We start from the raw sequence: 24,421 nt of genomic DNA, 5'->3' as shown, positions 1-24,421 counted from the left end.
CTTGGACTTAGCCGCAGCGGCGGTTTGGTCTGAACTGGACAATGTGTCTTAAGTCAAACGAACGCAGAGAGCATCACTGAAAGCTTTCCGTGACAGAAAGGATGTTTTCGCTCTACTCTGTTTCGCCATGGCACTTTACGCCACTGCTATTAAAATAAATAGAACTAACTAATTTTCCAACAGTGCTGGTATGTGTTAGCAGGGCTATGAGAAAGGAACTTCTTTCTTAACTTTTATTTACACATACAGGCCAAAAAAAAATTAAACTCTGAAAGTCTCCTGCCCTCTTCAAACTCAAGACAGAAAATTATTTTGGGTTTTACCAAAAAGGCAACAGGAAAGTATCTATGTTTCCTCATTTGATGCTCCAAAGTCAAATTGATGTTGGGGTGCGGGCTTTAAGTCTGTTTGACCTGCATGTTTTGAGTATAACTGTCTACAGCAACACCACTGCCAAACCTCAAGCACTGTTGCACACTAAACTACATATGACATATGACATATTAAGTCCAACTTTCAATTCTGGAGAATTAAATGAGAACCCACTTACTATAGCAGTTTGGAGCCAGTGCTCTAGCTCTAGCGCAGTGCCTCCCCACCCACCCAAACCACCATGAGTAAAACCATATTATCCATCAAGGAAATCTTTCAGTGTGGCTCTTTGCTCTTTATCTAATTAAGAAATGTGGTACAGTCTGATAAAACAAATGATGTGAATTGGAGCTTTACAAGATGGGGAATTTGCCTGATGAAACTCACACTGAGACTTTAGTAAATGACCAGGAAAAAAACTAACAGCTTAGATTTTAGATTTAATAAGCTAGAACCAGCAAATATTTTACAATTTCCTTAAAAAAATGTCTAAACAATAAATTTAAATGAATTATTCATCAACATATTGTGCAATTATTTTTTTCCGATCAGCTTTTTGATTAATCTACTTATAGTTGAAGCTCCATGTGGCTCTTTTTAAAGGTCACATATTTTACCCCTTTAAGACAAGTTTATATCGGTCTCAGAGGTCCCCAAAACATGCCTGTGAAGTTTGCTGCTAAAAAAACACTCCAGTTTTGAATTTGTGCATGTGTAAAACCCCAAATCCTGCCCAAAACAAGCTGTTCTGTGTCTGTGGCTTTAAATGTTACTGAGCTGTCTGAACCCACCCCTCTAACGTGGCTCTTCTGATCCTCCTCTCAGGAGAGGAGGTTAAAACTTTCTTCCAAGAGGGGAGGGCCAACTGAACCAGGGGGTGGTGCTAACTCCACACATGACATCATGAGGGGAAAATCTGAAAACGGCTTGTTTCAGCACAAATTTTCCGAAAGGAGGAGAAAGAGAGGGTAGGAGGGAATTGATGTTTCTGATTCTTGGGGGGATTGTGGACTGGCCAGGGGCACATATTTTTGATAGAAAAGCCTAGAAAAGTTATTTTGCATAATATGTCCCTTTTACTTTGAACACCTGCCTCTTTAATGGTCTCTGCACTGGCCTGGTTTATGTTAGCTTACAGCAACACAGGGTGTTTCAAAACCTCTGCATGAGTCCTAATCTGACTGCTTATACTTCTTTTGTACATTTGTTCTATGTCATGGAAAAATGGAACATTTGGGACAAATAAAGGTTTAACAGACATTAGCTATTCTATAGATGTATTTTTAATCTTGTTAATTAACTGTTCATGTTTGGCACAAGGAGGGCAGACTATCTTACATTACATCCTCGGGTAGTAATCTTGTCACGTTATGTTTTGCTGGAACTGAAGGTTATATCAGTTCAATCTGTTATAAAGGAGGAGACAAGCTTTAATAGTACTCAGCAGTCCTGTGGAGCCAGTTTAAGATCCTGATAAACGGTTTGATATGCCACACTGATCCTTAAAGTCTGACCCTCAGGCTGGATCTGATATGTGTGCTCTGAAGTAAATCGTCATTGTCTCACTGGATGTCCTGCTTTTTCCTCTCCTCTGGTGAAATGAGCCTGGTAGGTACAAACCGAGATTATACCCATTATTAGACACCTGATCAATAGGGTTTTTTTCATTTACTCATAAGGTCAAATATTCACCTCTGTGGAGCTCGGATTACATCTAAACTCTAGAATTATTTTCCATATTACCATCCAGCATTTCAGATACTCAGTATTACATAGAGGACAAAATAATGTGCTTAAAATGTCAAAAAATAAAATGTGGTTAATTGAATTTTTCATTGTTATAAATAATTTACATCTGACAGAACAGTAAATGTGCTCTGTAGCACTTTTTCAGAGAATTTTAATCATTTGCAGTCTTGTGTTTCTCATTTGATCTGCCATCCAGTTTTAGGTCAATCTAAATTCACGCAAAAAAAATGTGGTTTACGGTAGTTGCTTATGCAGCTGAAAGGCTGCCTCCAGAGCCCCAGGGCCTAGTTCGCACCCCCACACACTTGAACGACATTGTACGTAAACACCTATGAATGAAAGATCTGGGTAGGGTTGGTACTCCTGATGCTGCAGCCGTTAGACGCGCTGCACGTCACATGAAGGCAGAGAGGTGAAGACCTTGGGACCCTCTCTGTCGGATGAGATGGGAATCCCGGTCCAACAAGCGTTCAGGTTGGTTGAACGTTGCTGGTGGTGTTGAGGTGTTGTTGACTGATTTAGCAACTGTTTCGACTCAAGTCAAGGCAGCCCTTCTTTGTCAGCACCTGGACTGTAACCTCTCTTCAGGAGGACTCTTGCGATGTCAAGGGAATTCGGCTTGGGATTGCTGTTGCTGCCTTGTCCGACCCTGGCACTGCTAAGTCTAGTGTGGGTGGATACATCTAATTCTGGTCTGGCTGCGCTGATGGATGACACACCAAAGGGTGACTGGCCCCTTGAAATCGGAGGTAAGGCCTGTCAATCAGCATTTACTGCGCACCACACTGGACCATTCATTGAGCTCAGTCTCATTCGTCGCTGTCTTTTCACCAACAGGGGTGAGTGGACTCTCTGAAAAAAAAGCATTTGACACCAGACTACCCTAAGGCTGGCCACACACTACAGGATTTTAAGCCCGATTTGGGGCAAGATTTGCCTCCCCTGACGATCATGGGGGCGTATCCCGAGAGGAGCCTTGTCGCAAACGACTGTTTGTCTGAGTAGCCTGCGTGTGTGTGGTGTCAACACAATTGTTTTACTGCTCCAAATCGCGTCGTAGCCTCCAAAATCCCAGCTAGTGTCACAGCCAGATCATATGTACTTTCACCACTCACAACCATGAACACAACTTTAACTTAATTTCAGCCATGAGTCTTTCCTTTGTATTATGATTTTTGCTTCACCTGTAACACATGCCAGGACAGCCTACTGTGGAGACACAGCAAGACGGTATCGACAGACATCCATGTTTTGTTTTGTTTTCTGAAGTCATGTGATCACGCAAGGTCGTAGGCAGGTCGGCAGGTGTGTAGTCTCCAGTGATCTGACAGTCTGACTGAGTCGTCCACTGTGTGCTTTCAGAGGATTAAAGAGGAAAAATCTTTGGAAATTATCCTGAAGTCTGTGGTCTCTCACAGTTTAAAAATCGTTCCAGATTTAAAAAATTGTGTAGTGTGTGGCCGGCCTAAGTGGTGGATTCGGTCCCCAGGAGTACATGCTTCGGTCGTTCTTGGGGACTTCAGTGCTACCACTGGCACTGGCAGGGAGATTTACAAGGCATGCGTTGGTCCATACAGCTCTGGACAACGAGATGAAAGCTCCTGAATGCTCTGGAGTTTGCCTGCAGTCAGAGCTTAAGGATTGCTGGAGTGTGGTTTCAGAGCCTTGATTTGTGGCGCTGGACTTAGTATGTCAATGATGGTGTCACGAAGAAGGAGATTGACCATGTACTTGTAGGCAGATGCTAGAGGCTGCTCAGGGACTGCAGGGTTTTTCAGGAATGCCAAATTCTTAACTAGTGACCCTAAAATTTGTGGCTGAAGTGCCCCTGGGAGGCTGAATCTAGATGTATCAGATTGGACATCGGTCATCCTGGGTACATCTAAGCCCCTACGCTCTTCACTACCTGTATGGACTGGATAATGTGGTGGGTAACATGGGCAATTAGATGTTATTTGTTTGTAGCGATACCCAGATCACTGAACTGGACTTTGGTCCAAAACAAAGGCCCAGGCATTTGGCAATGCCCTGGAATCAAGAGGGTTTGCTGCCATCAAATCAGTGTCTGTAGATGGTAAGAACGTAGAAGTTGTGGGGCAGTTCACCTACTGTACCTTGGCAGTGTAATCAATCGACTGCAAGGATGAGATCAGCCAGAGATTTGGATGCTGACTCATGGTCAGAGACACTGGCTGGACTCTTCTGTGATGACTTCTCTTCGCTGATACTTCCTATCTCTTCGGATAGGAGATATCAGCTACTGGATATGGGAGCAGCAGCTTTGCTTCTAAAGGTACCTGGTGCACTTTCCCAGGTCTGAACACAGCTAATCACATACTGGGACCCAATGGGCTGGACCAGATCTTTAGGGCGGCTGTGTGAGTCATGGAGGGGTCAGCTAGGAGGATACCTGTGGAAATGGGGCTGGGGCCTGGCAGGCCATCAAGAGGCTTGAGCAGAACTAGGCCAAGGCAGATGTGGCCAAGTGATGAAACACCACATGCTCCCACATGTACCTGATCTGACATGTGCCTTTCAGGGTGGCTACTTTTACACCCAATCATGGTACTATCACCTATTAACCTGTTTACCTTTGGAATGTTTCAGGTGTTGTTTGAGCACACCACAAATCTCCCAATAGTTACACTGTCAATACTTAAGCAGTCATGGCTTTCAATTCCTAGACGCTTACAGAGTGTTGTTAGAAGAAAAGGTAATGTAACACAGCGCATAAACATACTCCAGTGCCAGCTTTCATAGAACATGTTGCAGGCCTCAAATTAAAAAATGTGACTTTATTTGGTCTGACACACAGAGTGGGTATCAGGGTTTAACTGGTGCTGACTTAACAGTGTATTAAACTGCCTATGTTTTCTATTTTGCAGCAAATGTACATGTGCAATCAGTAGTGGTGTGCGACAAGTTCATGTGAGGGTGGGCAGACAAAACGGTTAGATGTGAGATCCAGGAAACAGCCACTGATATTCTAATTGAATCCTGTTTTGATCTGCAGGTTAATCAGACATTATTAAGGCCACTTTCTTGGTGTTTGGAGCCCACTAGTGGACAAAGAGAAGAAAGTGTGAAGTAATGATAATTTTCTGTGTTGTATGTCTAGCTAGAAGTTACTTAGTCACTATGTTGAATATTGATCTGTTACAGTAGGGGGTTTGGAGACGACTGAAATGGCTTGAGAGCATCAAAAATAAAACAGGAACATTAACTGTCTTGATTTGTACTAGAGCTCGACTGGAATGGATTTTTGGGGCAGATGCTGTACTAATACGAGGAAAAAGTTCATGTTACCAATATATCGGCCAATTACGTTTTTGCACACATTTTTTTTTTTTTTACCAATTCATAAATAAAACAGATAGCCGCTTCTGATTTCTTGGAATGTAGTCAAACACGTGTTATAAAGATATAAATTCAATTCAATTTTAATTTACCCCCGCTGGTCGTCACTCTAATCGCCTGAATTTCCTTTGGTCTTGGGTGGCAGCATGCCACTGCCTGAATGAGCGTAATATTCCATCCATCAATCCATTTTCTACACCACTTATCCCATTTGGGGTTGCTGAGGGGCTGGAGTCTATCCCAGCTGTCATTGGGCGAGAGGCAGGGTACACCCTGGACTGGTTGCCAGTCAATCGCAGGCTGACATATAGAGACAAACAACCAGGCACGCTCATACACCTACAGCCAATTTAGAGTGATTAATTAACCTAAAAAGCATGTTTTTGGTGGTGGGAGGAAGCTGGAGTACTTGGAGAGAACATGTAAACTCCGCACAGAAAGGCCCTGACCAGGAGGTGAACCAGGGACCTTCTTGCTGTGAAGCAACAGTGCTAACCCCTGCGCCGCTATGCAGCCTGAGGATAAAACTACTGTGAGATACTGCACCATTACGTTCACTGTGTCGGTTAAGTTTATAGCTGAAAAATGTTAAGCTAGGTTATCATAACTTCAGCTTACTAACAAAAGGGTGACTGACACAATGAGGCACACATGACCCATAGTCAAGTGGGGTCAACTGAAACAGGAACCTTATGGCATTATTTTTTATTTCACACTTACCACTGAGGCAAACTGTTCTCTCCAACAAGTTTGATGCTCAGCCAAGCTGCACTGGGCCCTAGCTCACTCTGCCGAAAGGAGGTAAAATGAAGCATGTGACATGAAAAGAGTTGTAGTGCCCTCTACTGGATAAAAAACAGAGCACAGTCATCATGTCTAAGATCAACCAAGTCATATTCTCTGCACTTTGGCCGATAACAATTACATTTGATAGGATATAATGAACCAATTAATTGGCTGGCTGATTTATCAGTCAAGCACTAATTTGTATACCATTTTGCACCATTTTTTTTTGCATCAGCCTTGATATGGGTGGTTTGGTGTCTTGTTAGGTAAAGTTGGGTAGGACTTGTTATAAAGTAGTGTAACGCTGCATAAAGGAGTCCAGAAACTGGTGTCAGCTGAGATGTAACTATAGACAGTGCAGACAATGCAGCTACACTACAGTGTACTGTAAAATATTGCTAAGGTTGACACACAATGCATTGATAAAGCAGTGTCTTTGCCTAGAAATAATGGTCACAAGGATCCAGACAGTTTGGTAAACTGTCTGTACATTTGATAAACAGATAGGCCATGACACAGAAGGTCACATACGTTTACATTAACGTACACATAGTATTTTGCCATATAGTTATGTTTGTACTATTTTCAGCAGCTCCGTGAGTGTTACTCTCTCTCCTCTGCACCCAAGAAGGAGGGGGCGGATAGAGAATACTGCGCTGACAGAGCTCCTCCTTCTCTGTGAAGATAAATGTTACACACATCCGGAAATCGTCTCTCTTCCTTGATCCTGCATGACAAGAGAAGGAGACACTCGGCCGAGTATTTACCTTACACATGGTCATTGGATTAAAGTTTGAGCCTAGAACTGAACTTACTCCTCTCTTGTCCTTTTGTCCAACAAAAGAAGTGACGCTATATCTAACAGTAGTGTATTGTTCCATCTTGTGGCATTTTCCTGCCATGCTTGTTACAATTTGTAGTGTATTACATATTAAATAATATAAGTGGAGAAATAAAATAGCTAGATGCAAAACATTAATCTAAGCAGTGGTGAATGCTAGCTCCTGATTTTAATGTAAAATGAAATTAGCAAAATAGAAATACAAAACTTTTGGAGTAATGTATTACGGAAGAGGATTAGGGACACCAGTGAAGGGGAATAAAATAATGAGCAAGTCAAGATTAAAGTCAAAATGACAAGAATAAAGTCCGAATTTCAAGAATAAAGTTGAGGCTAGAGAATAAAGTTAAAATACAATGCTGAGATCAAAGTCAAAATGACACGAAAAATTGATCATGGACAGTTTGCTGCAAATGACAAAATGTTTTAAAAAAGGAACACTTTGGCACGTGTTTCAGTTGGAAACTCTAGTTAACAGTACTGTGTGTGAAAATTTCACCTGCAAAATGCAATGTACACGATGTACTAGGGGTGTGAATCTCTCTTCCCTAAGACCTTTTTGATCAAATCTTGATTCACAGACAATTCATTCACTGACGATTCATTAAAATACCAAAGTACAAATCAGTACAAATCGATAATGGGATCAAAATAACCTTTATCTCAACAAAGATGAGAAAAAATGGGCAAACAAGATATTTTCACAATAGTCTAAGTGTCTTTGAGCTCATTTATCAGATAGACTAAATCCCAGGCCTTCTGTGTAAACATTATGAAATTCTGTTTAAGAAATGAAGTTTTTATCACACACAGCTGCTCTGATGTCTCACTTTGAGAATTAGTTTGGAGATAAATATTAAAATAAGTTTTTACTTGTACATAAATCTTTGTTCTTCTGTAATTGTTACTTCCCTGGTTTTATTAATCCTGATGACAGTAAAAACTTTATATCAAATTTTCATAATTACTCTTAATGTGAATATTTGGTCAACATGTTGCTTAAACCTTGTTATCTCTGCTCTCTATACCTACACCTCTCATGTTTTCTGGAGAGATCAAATGATCTCTAGCTCAGTAAAATCCTCTGTTTAATATCACATCAGTGGGCTCAGGCGTATTAATTATGTCACCCAATCAGTCACTCTCAGTAGCACATTACAGTTGTAACGCCTGTGAATAAAATGGGCTGTGGTTATGGTGATGACTGGAGAGTTCCCGAGTTTTAACTACGAAGAGTGTTTATTTGTGTTTGGTGCTTTGTTGTAACTGTGATTCTGCTTATTGTCAAAGCACTTTGTAAACCTCTGTTTTTAAAGGTGCTCTACAAGTAAAGTTTATTATTATTATTATTATTATTATTATTATTATTATTTTCAGGTCTGTTTGTGCTACATTTAGCATTAGAATCTTTGCTAAAATTTAGCTCTGCCATCCCTACAGGTGAGATTTATGTGATGCCGTTATACTACATCTCATTCTCCAAACGATACAGACGAGCAGACATTTCTCAGTATCACTCCTTCGGCGATGACCAGTGAAAAACATCTAGTTACCTATAGAGCACCTATAGCTAATGCAATTCTTGTTCTAAGGTAAGGTCACCATGGGTGGCTCGAGATTAGAGATGCTGACCCAGAGCTAGAGGAAAGAGCTCTGATAACAAGCAGCAGAGGCTCAGTGAACCGATCTCTAATGTTAAAATCAGTATAAAGACTGATTCATGCTACATCTTTACCGATCCAAGGCTCCACAGACCGATGCACAGACCTTTGATGTTAGGATCGGTTAACCGATCCATAACAGTTTATGTTTAAACCACTACCATGTACATTAGATTTTTGTATGGAATTTAGAAATAAAAATCACCATATGTTGTCATTGCTGCATTCATGCAGCACCTCCATGCTTCGCTTCAGAAATGTCGTTGACGTTGTTTAGTACGGGTGGGAGAAAAAATCGATACAGCATAGCATCGCAATATTTTGTGTGGTGATATATCGTCTCGTCTCGTCCACCAAGTATCGATTTTTTTCAAATTCATTCCAATATGAACTGAAGTCTAAAATAATGGAAAAATATGTGGAAAAATATTTGTCCAGTGAGGTTAGCAAAGGTCAAAGGTGACCGTAATAGAGCAGGAAAAAGTTAGTACAACAAACATGGCAGCACCAGGGCAAGGACATTAGGCTGAAAGCAGGGCACGAATGACACGGACATGACATGTGAGGTTTGCAAGAAGTGCTACATGAAAATAAAATACTGCAACATGAGGGTAAGACTAATGTTAAATCAGCTTAACGGTTGAAAAAAATGGTATAGATCGCAATATACAGTATCGCAATACTCACTGTATTGCAAAATATTTAAAATCGCCATGATATTGAATTGGGACCCAAGTATCATGATAAAATCATATGCATCTCTACAGGTGATCAGACAGAGAGGAAGAGGAAAAGAGATGAGAACTGTTATGTCTCTTCTGTCAATGTATGAGTATTTAAGACAATAACAGAGAATCCTGACTGCCTCCACAAAATGCCTTACGCCTTCGATGAAAATGTGAAACTATACTGAGATTCTTTCTCTTCAGCACATAAACACACAGTGTCTAAGACTGTAACAGCAAGTTTTGACTTTTTTCTCATCATTACGACTTTAATCTTGAAACTGTATTTTAACTTTATTCTTGAAATTTCGACTTTATTCTCGAGTTACCCAAAATCATTTTCTCCTTGGGTGTCCCTAATCCTCTTCCGTATTATATTATATTAATGATTAACAATTGTTAATCTGTGACAGCCCCCCCAATGGTCCTCGGGTGTTGACAGACTATTCAGGGATTCTTCAAAACATTTCAATGGCCACCCTGCCACTGCAGCAAATTGAGAGCCGCTTTTAGACTTAACTGTCCATCCCATTGCTCATGAATATCTTCTTCTCTGTCTCCCAGGTAATGGATGTGCAACATCAGAGTGGACTCCTACCCTACTGTTGGACTGTAAAGCAAGCACAGAGATTTGGACAGTTAGAAATGAGAAATCATCTGCATGTAACAGCTCTTTAGACAACAAACCGAATACACTTTCCTTTACCTCTAAGGAATTGAGGCCAGCTCAGGAGCTGCTGGAGATAAGCCGACTCTCTGAGTGGATCAGTCCTGCTGTAACCATGCAGTGGAAAAGACATCACTGCCATTCATTCATGAAATATCTCTTCTGTCTCCTGTCACTTCTGGTAGTGCTGCTCTTCTTGGTTCAACAAGCAAATCAGCCTACTGTCAGAGAAGGACTGGAGTTCAGGCACATTCCTAAGTTGTTTTGGGGTGATAAACTAAACACCACAAAAACCAAACTGAACGTGAGTCATCAAATACCCGAAACTAGGCTGGCTATCAGTCCTCAGACCACCATTGCCAACATCAGCACACAAAAGGAAGCTGCCCAGTCGCCTCAGGAAGTGCCTGACGTTAAAACCACCATGGCAGTCACTGTGGAGGGAGAACACGGAGACAATATCACCCCTGGGCCTTATGCTTATATCATCAATGAGCCCGAAAAATGTTCACAGAGCAGACAGGCACCATTTCTGGTGTTGCTGATAACCACAGAGGCTCGGCAAGAGGAAGCCAGAAACGCCATTCGACAGACATGGGGAAATGAAAGTTTGGCTCCAGGTTTCATTCGGCTGTTTCTGCTTGGAAAAAATGGTGGAGTTTTGCAGCAGAAGATGCTTGAAGCAGAGAGTAACAGGCATCATGATATCATCCAGCAGGACTTCAGCGATACCTACAACAACCTGACCATTAAGATATTGATGGGATTGAACTGGGTGGCGTTACACTGCCCACAAGTCAGCTATGTTATGAAGACAGACAGCGACATGTTCGTCAACACTGAGTACCTCATTCACAGTGTACTCCGACCAAAAATAAAGCCCAAGACAGATTACTTCACAGGTCATATTTTGGAAAACCAAACACCATTCCGAGACAGAAACAATAAATGGTACATGCCCCCTGAGCTGTACCCTGGTAACAGGTATCCCACCTTCTGCTCTGGGACTGGTTATGTCTTCTCAGGAGACTTGGCAACAAAACTCTACCAAGCATCACTGAATATTCCTCACATTCATCTGGAAGATGTGTATGTGGGATTATGTCTGGCCAAGCTTGGTGTAAAGCCCACTCCTCCACCCAGTCCAGTCCTATTCCACAACTGGCGGGTGTCTTATTCCAGCTGCAGGTACAGCCATCTCGTAACATCACATGGCTTTCGTCCTGATGAAATACTCAAATACTGGCGTCTCTTGCAAAGCACTAAACACAATGCATGCTTTGACAAGATGAGATCAAGAGCAGTTTCATTAAGCAGGTTTAGTGTAAACCTCTTGTCTGCATATTCTGAAATGAGGGAAAATGAGTTTTCTGTTTCAGAGGGAGGTATCTCAAACTGAAGAGGTAGCTCAAGCCTGTTCCAGAAAAAGAGGTAACTCAAGCCCTGAGTCAGTTACAATTTTTTTTTACTGTCTTCTCCCTCTTATGGAGCCCAAAATGCAGTTTCATTTCTGCATTCTTTAATTCAATCATTTAGTCTGTATCAGGCACATTAAGTCTTTTCAATCTGAATAAAAATCCACACTATCTCATCCAGATATGAAAATACTAGAAATTTTTGTAAGTTATTCTTGCTATTCCTCGGTACCTCTCTGACCTCCTTCATCCATATACCCCGACCCGGAGCCTCTGGTCCTCAGACACTGGCCTCCTCACTGCTTCCACCACCAAACTTCATACCTATGGAGACAGAGCGTTCAGAACTACAGCCCCCATCCTCTGGAACACCCTCCCCGAAAACATCCACAATGCTCCATCCTCACATTTAAAAAAACTCCTCAAGCACCACCTGTTCACCACAGCGTACAGTCTCTCCTAAACCTGCCCCCCTGCATACACTCAACTTAGTGTTTGTCGTTTTTGTTGTCTTGTTTTCCACTTTTCTGTAAAGCGACCTTATAAAACTCTGTCACTCTAGGATGACAGTATATAAGCATGTATCTCGCTGTGTTGGCCAATTCTGTGTCTCTGCACATGCTATGTGATGTGTTTATATAACTTTATATTAAATAAAGTTTGCTTGTCAATCACACAAAATACTGTTTATCCTTCTGTTATTTTATTATGTTTTTTCTTTTTAATTGATTACTACATGATGAAATAACTGGACAATCTCATGACACACAATCAAGTGTTTTCATTTTTGTCTATTGATTGCTTGTATTTTTTCAGGTTTTTTTCAAATGCTAAAGAAAAATATTAACACTACTGACACACCTGTAGAGTAGTGTTGTCCTGTCATTATTTATCTAAGCGTTGCTATTCAGGCATTAAAATTATGCATAAATGATGCAGAGATGCAGAGCTCTGTATATGATTTGTAAGGATGAAAAAGGAAGAGGCCAGATCACTCATGTGAGAGGCCGCCTCTATCAGAACACATGTGACATAATTTGCTGGATCAACATTTTATGTCTTTTTCTTTTTTAATTCAACTCTATTAATGAACAAATAACCACACTGCTAACATTACAGTCTTAACAACATCTCATAATTAAAACAGAATAAAGGTCTGATGTCTAATCCAGGATGAAATTATGTGTGGACCTATTGTAGAAGTACACATAAGGACAAAATTATTAGCCCCCATATGAAAATTTCAGTATTTTCTAAGTGCTGTTAAAGATAGGAGTTTTTAGTACAACTTTTCCAAACATCCTGGTTTTATTTTGAAAGCTTACATTATTTTATTTTGCACACAGAAACAAAGTTATTTCGCTCAAACCAAAAACTACCAGGGTCAAAATTATTAGCCCCCTTTAGAACTGTCCTTTTAGTCGTGCCATTGCAAAAACTACTGTAAGTCAAGGATGTGCCTCAACTTTGCAATGCTCAAAGCCTGTAGAATCGTTAAAACCAAGGGTTATTTCCACCTTTACACACAGTATACACACAGTCACTTGGGAAGGCACTATGCCAAAACCAAAAGAAATCAGTTCAGACTTGAGAAAAATAATTGTTGATGCTCACAAAGCAGAAGGATATAAGAAGTTATCGAAGCATTTCCAAGTGTCGAGGACTGGAGTGAGAAGTATAATCGAGAAGTTCAATGAGTTCCACACAGTCCAAAACAAGCCTGGCAGAGGAAGGGAAAGATTTTAAAGACTCTGGAAAGAACACTAGTGACAGATGTGTCTAAAGACCCCTGAACAACTGACAAGACACTAGTGAAGGACTCAGCCAAATCAGGAACTGTAGTCTCAAAGAAGACCATCACTAGAGCCCTGCACAGGAATGGACTGTGAGGTTGCAGACCAAGAAAAACTCCCCTTCTGCAGAAGAGACACCTTCAAGCCAGACTGAAGTATAAGGACAACCTGGAGAAGGATTATGAATACTGGAAGAGCGTCCTTTGGTAAGATGAAACCAAACTAGAGCTCTTTGGCCACAGAGACATTGGTGATGTTTGGAGAAACATAGTGGTGGGAGTATTATGCTGTGGGGATGCTTCAGTGCATCTGGAACTGGAAACCTCATCAAGGTGGAAGGAATCATGAAGAAAGAAAGATACGTGGAGATTTTGAAAGGATACCTGAAGCAGCCAGCAACAAAACTGGGTCTGGGTCATTGCTTTTTCTTCCAACACGAAAAATAAAACCTGCTCCACAAAAAAAACTACACTTTATGCTCCGAGACCTATCGTTTGAAGCCGTCACATGTTCACAACAGTATTGAGAGGCTTCTGTCACCACATTACTGTGAAATTTATGATACCATTGCATCTCTTATAGCACAGCTTCAATTTGTTTTAGCTTTAGCTATGTTAGTTATATAACTACTCTACCTTCGTAGCTTATGTAGCTAAAGTAGCTTTGTTAATTTTACATTTAGCTACATGATCTACATATCTGCATTATCTACCTAGCTCCTAAAGCTAACGTTAGCTTTAGCCTTTGCTACGTTAGCTGAGTTTTTGTGTTTTCATGAGGGGAAAGTTTCCTGTAAGCAGACGATTCACTCGATTTTATTACATGTTTTGCTATTTTTGAGCTTTTACTTTTGGTACCCTAACCCTCACCTTAACCCTTTCCCTAACCCTAACCAGAAGTTTAATACAATTTTGTTTTGAAACTTTCAGCTTGTATTGCCATTCTGACAGAGGCGGGGTCTCACCATAGTGGTCTGCAAGAAATCTGCAAAAGAATCAGGTCTGAGATCTTTGGTCTGAGGCCAGACCCAATAAGCGCAGAGCATTGTATAATGCCAGTCTTTTTTCACTAAGCTTGCTTTATAGTGATAATCCAGAATTTGTACTTCATTCTTTTTTTCTTACCAACTTATTTCCAGTGTTATAAATTCAGAAGGAACAGTTATCAATGTCCGTTTTTCCACGGCAGGTGAGACTGATTTTGCTGATGAGACAGTGAAAGTGCAGAGAGAAGCAGAGTGGAGTACTCCAGCCTGAACTTTTCCACTAGCTGTTTGTTATTTCATAATGCTGACCTCTGATCACAGGAGTCCGGGAAATCATTTTGAAATCTGGACTGTAAACAAATAGAAGTGTTTGGTAAGAAAAACATGGAGGAAACACTCCAAAAGGCTGCAATGTTTGCTGCTGTGTTTTATACAAAATAAAATACCAAGATAGAGTTGAAACACAATCCTTAAAAATAACATTTTTTATCTGTCAGTCAGAAAACTTATTTACATCTTCTGTCACAACACAGTTTAGTTGTGTTTTACCCCCTGTGTTTCTGCGATGTTGCTGCTCCATGTGAACAGTGTGAGGGCTTGAGAGTAAGAGCATGATGTCAGAGTCAAAGTTTCAGTGTTTACTTCACATTTCTTAACTTTTTGGGGGAATGCCCTCAGCAATCATTAACGTGTCCTGATCTGAAAAGGACTCTTTGCTCTGTAAAGATTTAATTCCTGACAAAATGAGAACGAGATACTTTGGATTTCTTCTTCTTATTGGGCTTCCCGCAGCCTTGTATGGTAAGAATGATAAATTATATTATTGATAAATAATCAATCTTTTTATTAAAATCTTACTATTAAAAGATAAATAAATTTCAGAGTCATACTTTGTTTATTCATCTTTTTCAGCTCAAAGTGCACATTGGCCTTGCAGAGCTCCCAGCCTGGTGGGTGGTTATTTTGTCCCAGAAAAACAAATTTATCCTCACGGATCTGAGATTACTTACAGCTGTGAGAGTGGACGTAAACCAGCAGTGGAGGGATGGTGGGCAACAAGCACATGTCAGAATGGAGAATGGTCTCACGAGCCACGATGTATAGGTAGGTGTTCTGGTTTGTTTGAGTGAGAAAGTCCACAGTGGTGTTTTTATCTCAAACTGCATGTCTCTTTCACATTTATGTTTGTTTTAACCCAACAAAGTCCTCAGTTTGTAACTTACTGGGACAGTTTATCAGTTATTGTTAGAAAGTGTTTTTTTTTTCCTCATTGAACCAGTTTGATTTGACCTTCATCATCTTGCTGTAAAAAGTACATAAGTACTGAACTGAAATAAATTTTACTTGTAATTTTAACATAAATTATCAATCTGGGCTGTAGTGGCATAAGCTTATCACATCAAAATCAGAGGCAGTATACAAATGGAGAGTGTGCTTTAGTCATCTCCTGACATATAGGGAATTTAGAACTAGTCTGCACAATTGAGATCTGCTGAAGGACACTGCGTACACAAATTGCGTGATAAAAACCCTATCATTCATGATATAAATCATAGTCTGTCACAGGACATTTGAGGAAAAAAACTGAATCAAAACTTTCATTGAATTATTAGTAATCATAGAAGTTTTAATAAAAAAATTTCCATAATGTGTAACAGTTTGGCCTCTTGCATTGACTATAAAATTAATGCGCCCCTCTTGGTACCAAGGGTGCCCATCCCTGGCCTATGGTTTACAGGCAACTTTTCAAACGAATGAGATGTTGGAAAAAAGAAAAAAAGAGAATGTCCGGATGTCTCTTTGTGTGGTCTGATGAGCATTAGTGACATTTAATAAAAAACTAAACAAAGAGGAATTCTCCTGGATAGCTAGATAGGCATCAAGGCATTTTTATGCATAAACATCACTGCCTGTGCATGAAGAAATGCCTCATCAGTTTTTCAAGTTTTTCTCCTTGAGTATGAACTACCTTGTTTGACCGGGTCACTAAAATTGGTGTTAAATTAGGCATATTCTATTTTGTTTCTTTTACGTACTTTAATTTCTCCCAAGTACACCTTAAATAATTTGTCGACTAGTAATATCTACCGTGGCACGTCCATCATGTAATGAGTGACATTATAGTAGTGACTGTCTACAAAAGCTCTACACTGCAGCCAGTCGGCAGGGGGATTCCTCTTGCTTCTCTTAAGGAAAGTTATCTAACTGTCCATTCTTTATTAACTCTGTGATCAAGTCCCTTTGTCTTTGCTAACAATTAAGTTAAATGTTTCCTGTAATGATCTGTGGATTGTGGTTGTAATGTTGGACCCAATATGCAGAACCGGACACAGTGAAGCAGTTAAAGGGATTTATTGTAGGGTAAACAGGCAGTGGGGGGGGGGTTGAGGTCCAGAGGTGAGAGAGGAATCCAAGGACGTGAGAGCTCCAGGCGTGAGGTGAAGAGGGGGGAGGCTGGTGAATCCGGAGTGAGAGTGCGGCAGTGTGGCAGAGATTGTGCTAGCACTGACAGCTCGTGGAGGCACTGGAAAAACGGAAGAGAAGGCAGGATTAGTCTCAGGGTAACACACGTAGTAGAAATCTCTACAAAATTACTCAGAGTAACACTGAAAGCACTAGGAGTTGGCCGATACCACTGTGAAAGCGGGAATCATCTGGCACTGGTGAAGGCACAGAGCACAGCTTAAGAGCAGGGTGGTGATTGCAGTGATGAGTATCAGGTGTGCAGGATTGAGGAGAGTCAGTGCAGGTGAAGACGCCCAATCTCTGTAAAGAGAGAACAAAAACTCCACACAGGAAGTGGTCACACAGGAAGTTAACAAAATAAGACCAAAAATTACAAATCACCACAGTTTCCAATTCATACAAAATATACAGGTTTAAATCTGAGGAACTTCTTTGGTGGTTCAGATTTGGTTATTGACTTGTCTACTGTCAAACAAGCACTTGTTTTTGGGGTTTTTTTAAGATTTATTTTTGGGCATTTTTGTGCCTTTATTAGATAGAGGAGGACAGTGGATAGAGTCAGAAACAGGGTCAAGAGTGGGGGTGAGACATGTGGTAAAGGGCCTCAGGCTGGATTCGAACCCTAGCTGCCCACGTACATGGGGAGCACCTTTAACCACTAGGCCACCTGCTCCCCAAAACAAGCACTTGCTTTTTTATTATGCTGCTAGGATTGTTAGCCTGTTTGCCGAAATGGGAGATGTTAGAAGAAAGCTATAGCTTCTGCGAATATCTAATATCTTCAACATTCCTTCTTCTGCCCACAGATGAAAGAGCCTGCGTTCCCCTTGAGATACCAAATGGAAAATATAATAAAAGACGAACTGGCTGGTATGGCGAGAGTAGCACAATTAGGGTTACATGCGAGGATGGGTATGAACTGAAAAACTGGAGCGCTACAGCTACGTGTTTAAATGGAGCCTGGTCCTCTGTGCCCATCTGTGAGAGTAAGTCAGTCCCTTTGCATTTTAGCTGTACAAGTGTGTCTTAATAACATAAAATCTAAGCTTTTGTTTTTTTGAAGTGAAGCTGACTTCATCCTCACCTTTAGTGCTCACCTATTAATGATGTGTTTGTCTTTGCAGTCAGTATCAATGCATGCAGCACGCCCCCTAAAGTCCCACATGCAGTCATCGTTGGCCAGAGATTTCAGGAGGTGTACCCTGCTGATTCAGAAGTTCAATATGAATGTGAGGATGGATACACTGTGGAGGGGGCAGTGAGTAAAAAAACCATCATCTGCATGGCTGGAAACTGGACTGAAGGCCCAACATGCAGTAAGTGAACTATGTGCTGAGATAAGCAGCATCAATGCATTAGTTTAACTTCAGAAACCACTGGTGTGGCTCTGTTGATGAACATGAGCAATCAACACAAACACTCCCCTCCAAAAGTATTGGAACAGAGAGGCCAATTCCTTCAGCAAACACCTCCAGAAAACAGGAGTGAAAGTATCCCAATCTGCTGTTTGCAGAAGACTTCAAGAACAAAAGTACAGAGGCTGCAGCAGAAGATGAAAACCACTGTATAGGAAGGGCAGGCTTAGGAGCTTAGAAACCTGACCTGCCAAGATTAAGATTTTTTTCAAATGATCAAAAAGTCATCACACAAAAAAAGTAATTGGAGCAATTTGTAACAGGACCCAGAAGAGGGATTGCTCCCCTAACTGTGCAGAGCTAATGACATCTCTAGGCTGGGTGCGTACACAACAAGTGGATAGGGATGCAGGATATTAGATTATCACCGGTATCCGATATGCTGATATGCTGATATTTAGAGATTCATTTTAGCCAATACCGATATTTAAATATGCTTTTCAGACAAGAGATTTCAGTCCTTTTGGACACACTTTAAGGTTTGAGGATGACCAAGGAATAAAACTTAAGCCCTAAAAACACACTAAAGTTTAAAGAACGAGGATAATAAAAAAAAGACCTCAACTGACATAGGTGTGCAGGTTCAGCCTAAAACTCCACTAATTTTTAGTATGGACAAAATTTACGCTGAAATACACAGGCAAAATCAATGTAAATATCAGCAGAAATTTTGATATCTATCGATACCAATATTTGACGTTTCACGCTAATATCTGCCAATATCAAGACCAGACCAATGATATCGTCCATCCCTGCAGATGAACATACATAAGAGAAAGATAGCAGATAAAAGGTGGTGCTTCAGTGAGTTCATTCACTGACGTGTGCTGTCTTGTGTTCAAATAAAAGCTTTTTGTGCCCTCGCTCTAATAGTGTTCCTCACTCACTTCCTGATGCTCTCCCACATTGGGTTTTTATGACAATTAGTGCAATGTGCATCAACATCAATGAGCCTCCACACACAGATCACATGTTGACTAACATAATACCAAGACTTGACTAAACATGGTTATCTTTTCTTATCTTAAATGTACTGCTGATAATCAATATTGTCAACGGAGCAGAAGAAAAAAACAAAAATATAAAATTAATCAGGGTGAAACCACACAATGTGTATGGGAGAGCAGAAGGTGACTGTGGGCAGGGCCAGGTTTCATCACTGGGAGGCCCAGGGCAAAGACTAATATAAGGCTAAAAAATTGAAAGCATCTCTTCTAAAGGGTTTAAGCTTTCTTTCAAATGGTGAAACTCATGTCTCATTCCTCAAGGCTGGCCACATAATAAAATTGGAAAGTGCCTCCTCCCCTTCCAGCTCACCATCTTCATGTAGACCTATGGATGAGCTATTTCAAATAGAGACTGCAGCAGACCACAGAAAGCTGCATAAGCATTTGTCATGTCTTGGAGAGGGGTTCCTGATTTTTTTGTACTGATTTCCTACAGTTTTCCGTTTGCGTAACTAATGTTGTGCCATTCAGGCAAACAAACAACACCAGATACCGGACACAGTGGCCCAGAAGAGGCCGACTCATCCGGGGGCCATTCTACATCTCCTGGCAGTGGGACACGAACTGGGAGTGGAGGTAGTTCATTGATCTGTTTTACATTAAATACTAACCAGACCATCACTAGATCTAGTTACTCTTTGAGTATATACTGTGTATTTCATGTATGTTTTTATCTTCACTTAGATGGAGTTGACAGACCAGGTACTGGACATGGTGGATCTACAGGGCAAGGAGGTGACAGACAACCTGTTGGAGGTACAGACTTGTATAGAATATATAACCATCCTCATGTCTTTTCAGTCATTTTTTAAAATCCTTTTCAGTCATAAATGTGTTAAAATATCACATACGAAAGCAGCTTTGATGTATCTATAGGTTTAAATGTGGTTGAATTGAGTCAGGCTCCTACAGGCATTTTTGAGGCAGCTTTGGAGAAGTTTAGGGGTCTTTTGGATGCACAGGTGCCCCTGTCTTTTGTCCAAGATGTTATGTACATACCACAGATACGCATTGATTCAGTTAGGGCAGGTCCTGTCACAAGAACAGTGTGCTAGTGCTGCCTCTATCCTGAAGAGGGATAACCACACAACTCACACAGATTGCTCCTGGGTATAATCAGCTGTCTGGATTGGAGTCTCGACCTCCACAAGCTAAGGTGGCTCACACCTTGGGGCTTAGGAGAGTTACAGGACTGACTTGCCTAGTCTGCTGCAACTTAGCCCCAGTTTGCAGGAGAAACATGGACTGTACATCAAATATATTGTATTATTTCTACAGGAGGAGGAGGACATGGTAGTGGACAAGGTGGACATGCCACAGGAGGAACAGCTGGTGGACACATTACTCCTACTGGTAGTGGGGCAGGGCCTGCTAGTGGAGGTAGGTGGCTACCCATGATATTATTGTAGAATGGATGAAGCTTTCAGTAGTTAAAGGTCTGAAAGTCTTTTTTCATTTTTCAGAAAGAATCATGGTATGTTTTTACTGTGAATCTGAAAAAGCATGTCAAGGAGAATTTAGAAGCAATCCCTTTTGTTGTGTCTTCTTTTTTTGTAAATGTGATCTCTATCTTACAGGATCTTCTTCCACCTCTGGTTTGGATGACAGAAATAATAGGCCCGCTTTCATATCAGGTAAATCAATTAAATTTTTGGTGTGCATTGGTATAACTTTTCCATTACTTTTTTCTCTTGCTAACAATTTCTAGGGAAGTTTTATTAAAAAAAGGGGTTCCACAAAGTACCGCACTAGGCCCTGTCAGATTCAAAATTCAGAGCAAGACTAGTCATCAGCAGCCTCTCTCTGACAAAGCTGCACACAAGTGTAACTGTACTCTGTGCTAACACTCTGCTCTTTTTCATTCTTTGTTTTTCACCACCACCCATTTCTCCTCTTTTCTCCATGTTGTAAGTTTAAGATTTAAACTCAGAAACTTACCAACCCTTCAGTTTCCTGTCATGATGAGCCTTCCCGAACCTCCCAATCACCACCCTACCTCTGATGCCATATTGGAAATGCTATCTGTACCAAACCTTTGATCTATCCTGAAACAGGCATAGAGGTGGACAGCTTGGCTAACAGCTACAGTGACCCATCTGTCAGTTAAATCACCTGGTCCCTGAAATGATCTAACTTATTAAGAAAACTACAGATAAACAAAATAATGTGTGTAATTAATTACAACACGTTTTGCTGTGCTGTGAACATTTGTCACTCTACTGTTATTTGAAAATGTTAATCAGTCTCTGTTTTGATTTCAGTTGACCAATGTGGAGTCGCTCCAGTTATTCAAAATAGTGTTCTTGTGGAAGAAGACCGAATGTATTTGAAATACCAGTGTAATGCTTTTTACACACTAGAGGGGTCAGATACTGTGGCGTGTTACAGCGATCAAACCTGGTCAGAACTTCCCCAATGCAAAGGTATAATCAAATCAATACAGCTGTTTCTTTTTCATTTTGAATGGCTTCAAAATAGTTATACAAAAACAGAAAATGTATTTTTTCTGTTTGCAGAGGCTTTCTGTGTTCTGGATCTTTCTCTGTATCATGAGAATGGGTTTCAGTTGACTGAAAAACAGTTTGTGAAGGAAGGAGAGACGAAGTCTTTCAGCTGTATTTGGCAAGACTGGGAAAAACGTTTTACTTGCACTAATGGAAGATTAACCTTCAGCAGATGTAAGTGCATGTTTCTTTTTCACATTTTCTTAACAACTAGTTTGAATGCTCAATAAAACAAATATCAAATCAGCTAAACAGCCATGCATTCAGGTATGTAGACCTGGTCAAGACCCCCTTCTCAAGTTCAGAGTATCAGCATGATGAAGAAAGCTGATCTGATGACTTTGACATGTCATGGTTGTTGGTGTCAGATGGACTGGTCTGAGTATTTCACAATCTGTTTATCTGCAAGGATTTTCTCGCTCAACCATCTTTAGGGTTTACAGAATACAGTACAGGAAAGTATCCAGGGAGCGGCAGTTCTTTGGGCCAAAATGCATTTTTGATGACAAATTTTTCTCCTACAGCCTTCAATTTCTTGTGGATTCTCTCAGAGTGCAGTGCTTCCTGATTAGAGTGCAGCAGGAAAAGATAGCCTTTTCAGAATGAGATATAGTTCCCTTTTTTCAATGTTATCTGCTTCTTGGAAGTGATTACAACTATCTTTTTCAAACTTAACACCTAAGCTTCATTCCTGTCTCCTTCATCAGCTGTGCAGTGATGTGCAGCTGATTAAGGAGAAACAGGAGAGTCTACGGGCTGAAGTTTCCGTATCAAAATTTTAAGAAAAGGATCAAGTCTAAATAAATCATTTCCAAGAAGCAGATATATTAGAAAAAGGGGAAACAGAAATATCATTCTGAAAAGGCTCCAGCTGCGATTATGAGAAAATCTATGATTAAAAAAAAAAAGGCTATAGGAGTTGAATTTGGAAAATTAATTATTCTGAGTGGATATCTACATAATAACAAGACCGATCTTATTGTTTGTGTAAATACGAGCTGTGATATTTCTCTGCTGAGCTACAATGGTGATGACAGTGATTATCATAATTGATTAAAACGGGAGATGTAATCATTTCCAAAATTAATAGCATGACTTTATCTAAAGACACTGTCCTTGATAGCCCTCCAAACGAGAATTATGTTTCCCCTTTTCTAAATCCAGCTATCTGGGACTTGACAACTTGAAATAAGGTAACTACACTAGTTAGTTATTTTACCAGAGTGTTGAAAAACACCCTGGTAAAATAAAAGACACACAACTACTGTTCAGAGATGAGACTCCTCTCTTCGCTCATTCATTATTTGAGAAGTTTATATCGGTCTCAGAGGTCAACAAAACATACCTTAGAAGTTTGTTGCTGAAAAAATAGTCCAGTATTGGATCTTTAAATCTCTAAAAACCCCCTCTGTTTTAGCCCTGCTCAGAACAAGCTGTTTCTGTGTCTGTGCCTTTAAATGTTAATGAGCTGTCTGACCCCGCCCATCTGAGGATATGGATGTGGCTTAATTGATGTGGCTAGAAGGGCGGAACTGTCTTCCAAGAGGCGAGGGCCAATGAACTTGGGGGCGGGGCTGATTCCCCACATGGCATCATGATGGGAAAATCTGAGAATGGCTTGTTTCAGCACACATTTTCCAAAAGGTGGAGAAAGAGAGGGGGAGAGGGAATGGGCTTTTGTGGACAGGCCACAGGCACATTACTTGCTAGAAAAGCCTGAAAAAGTGTATTCTGCATAATATGTACCTTTAAAACACCCAAGTAATGACATGCCTCTCATGTGCTGCTGTTTTGTTTTGTTGTTTTTAGGTTGTCATAGATATGACCACTATTATGTAAGTATCAGTCTGTCATCAGCCTCCCAAAGAATCACATGATAACTCATTTATTTATTCAGTCTGACTCAGGTTACATTTTATAGATCATGTTTTATGTTTCAAGTTTAGTAAAACTCTGGTAAAATAACCCATTGTGTGATCTACTCAGGGACGCTGTCAGTGGAGGAGCTGATTGTGGACTGCCAACAAAAAATGAAGATGGAAGCTTGAGAAACACCTCTATCAGAGAAGAAGCTCTAAAACACACATGATGACACATTTATCACTTTTGTTTTAAAACGCAGTGAGATTTTTGACAGTCTGCATTTTCTTTACAACAGAAACTCTAAATAGAGTTTTAACATGAATCATACAGAATAAAGTTTTTGTGCCCTATGTTATCTTTAATGTCTTACTTTTGTCTGGAGAAATTCTTGCAAAAAATATCGATCTATTATAAAAATGCATTCCTCTCTTATTGAAAAACTTGAAATGCCATCAATGTGAGTCAATTGGCACAAATAAGAACAATCTCTGGCAGACAGAAGAAGTGCTGTTTTTCTCAAGCTCTTCTTTTACACAGCCAATAAGAGCACTGCTTTCAAAAAGCCATAAAAAAGCTGCATTAAAACAGCCCCAACCCACAGACTGTAGAAAGATTTGGACAAACCCCGTGTGACGTCAGTCATCTGCTTACAATAGGTGGAGTAAAACGGCTTTTATATACTGTATATACACGGGTGAATTGTATATATTGTATTGTGAATAATTGTATGGTGGACACGTATCAATTAAAAAAAAAAATAAAAAAAATAAAACGGCTTTTGAAGCCAATCCGTGGAGGCTTCCATATTGAAATCA

At 40.4% G+C, this 24,421-nt stretch overlaps 2 protein-coding genes and 1 long non-coding RNA gene across 4 annotated transcripts; 2 read left to right on the top strand and 1 right to left on the bottom strand.

Annotated features, from left to right (window-relative positions):
- The first annotated feature begins 2,722 nt into the window (after window positions 1-2,722).
- Window positions 2,723-11,557, top strand: LOC121520223 (beta-1,3-galactosyltransferase 2-like). Its single transcript, XM_041803597.1, has 2 exons — window positions 2,723-2,870; window positions 10,344-11,557. Exons 1-2 carry the CDS (start codon window positions 2,723-2,725, stop codon window positions 11,555-11,557), a joined length of 1,362 nt encoding a protein of 453 aa, XP_041659531.1.
- A 3,434-nt stretch (window positions 11,558-14,991) lies between these two features.
- On the top strand, window positions 14,992-23,956 carry LOC121519576 (complement factor H-related protein 1-like). Of its 2 annotated transcripts, XM_041802335.1 has the most exons (12): window positions 14,992-15,152; window positions 15,264-15,455; window positions 17,624-17,803; window positions 17,942-18,133; window positions 19,711-19,815; window positions 19,924-19,995; window positions 20,518-20,619; window positions 20,817-20,873; window positions 21,501-21,662; window positions 21,756-21,917; window positions 23,553-23,578; window positions 23,730-23,956. In XM_041802335.1, the coding sequence occupies exons 1-12, from the start codon at window positions 15,095-15,097 to the stop codon at window positions 23,751-23,753; spliced, it is 1,332 nt and encodes a 443-aa protein (XP_041658269.1). In that variant the 5' UTR covers window positions 14,992-15,094; the 3' UTR covers window positions 23,754-23,956. The 2 variants fall into 2 exon arrangements, 1 of the variants encoding a protein (XP_041658269.1); XR_005992714.1 differs by lacking the exons at window positions 21,756-21,917; window positions 23,553-23,578; window positions 23,730-23,956 and adding an exon at window positions 21,152-21,405 and having other exon boundaries at window positions 21,501-21,529.
- Window positions 16,688-17,301, bottom strand: LOC121519577. Its single transcript, XR_005992715.1, has 2 exons — window positions 16,985-17,301; window positions 16,688-16,875 (listed from the first exon to the last, which is right to left on the bottom strand). It is a non-coding gene; the product is annotated as an uncharacterized LOC121519577 (long non-coding RNA).
- Window positions 23,957-24,421: the final 465 nt, after the last annotated feature.

This window comes from Cheilinus undulatus, linkage group 13 (genome assembly GCF_018320785.1).
Source record: "Cheilinus undulatus linkage group 13, ASM1832078v1, whole genome shotgun sequence".
In the NCBI taxonomy this organism is placed as follows: domain Eukaryota; kingdom Metazoa; phylum Chordata; class Actinopteri; order Labriformes; family Labridae; genus Cheilinus; species Cheilinus undulatus.
This window is presented reverse-complemented; position numbering and strand designations above follow the sequence as displayed.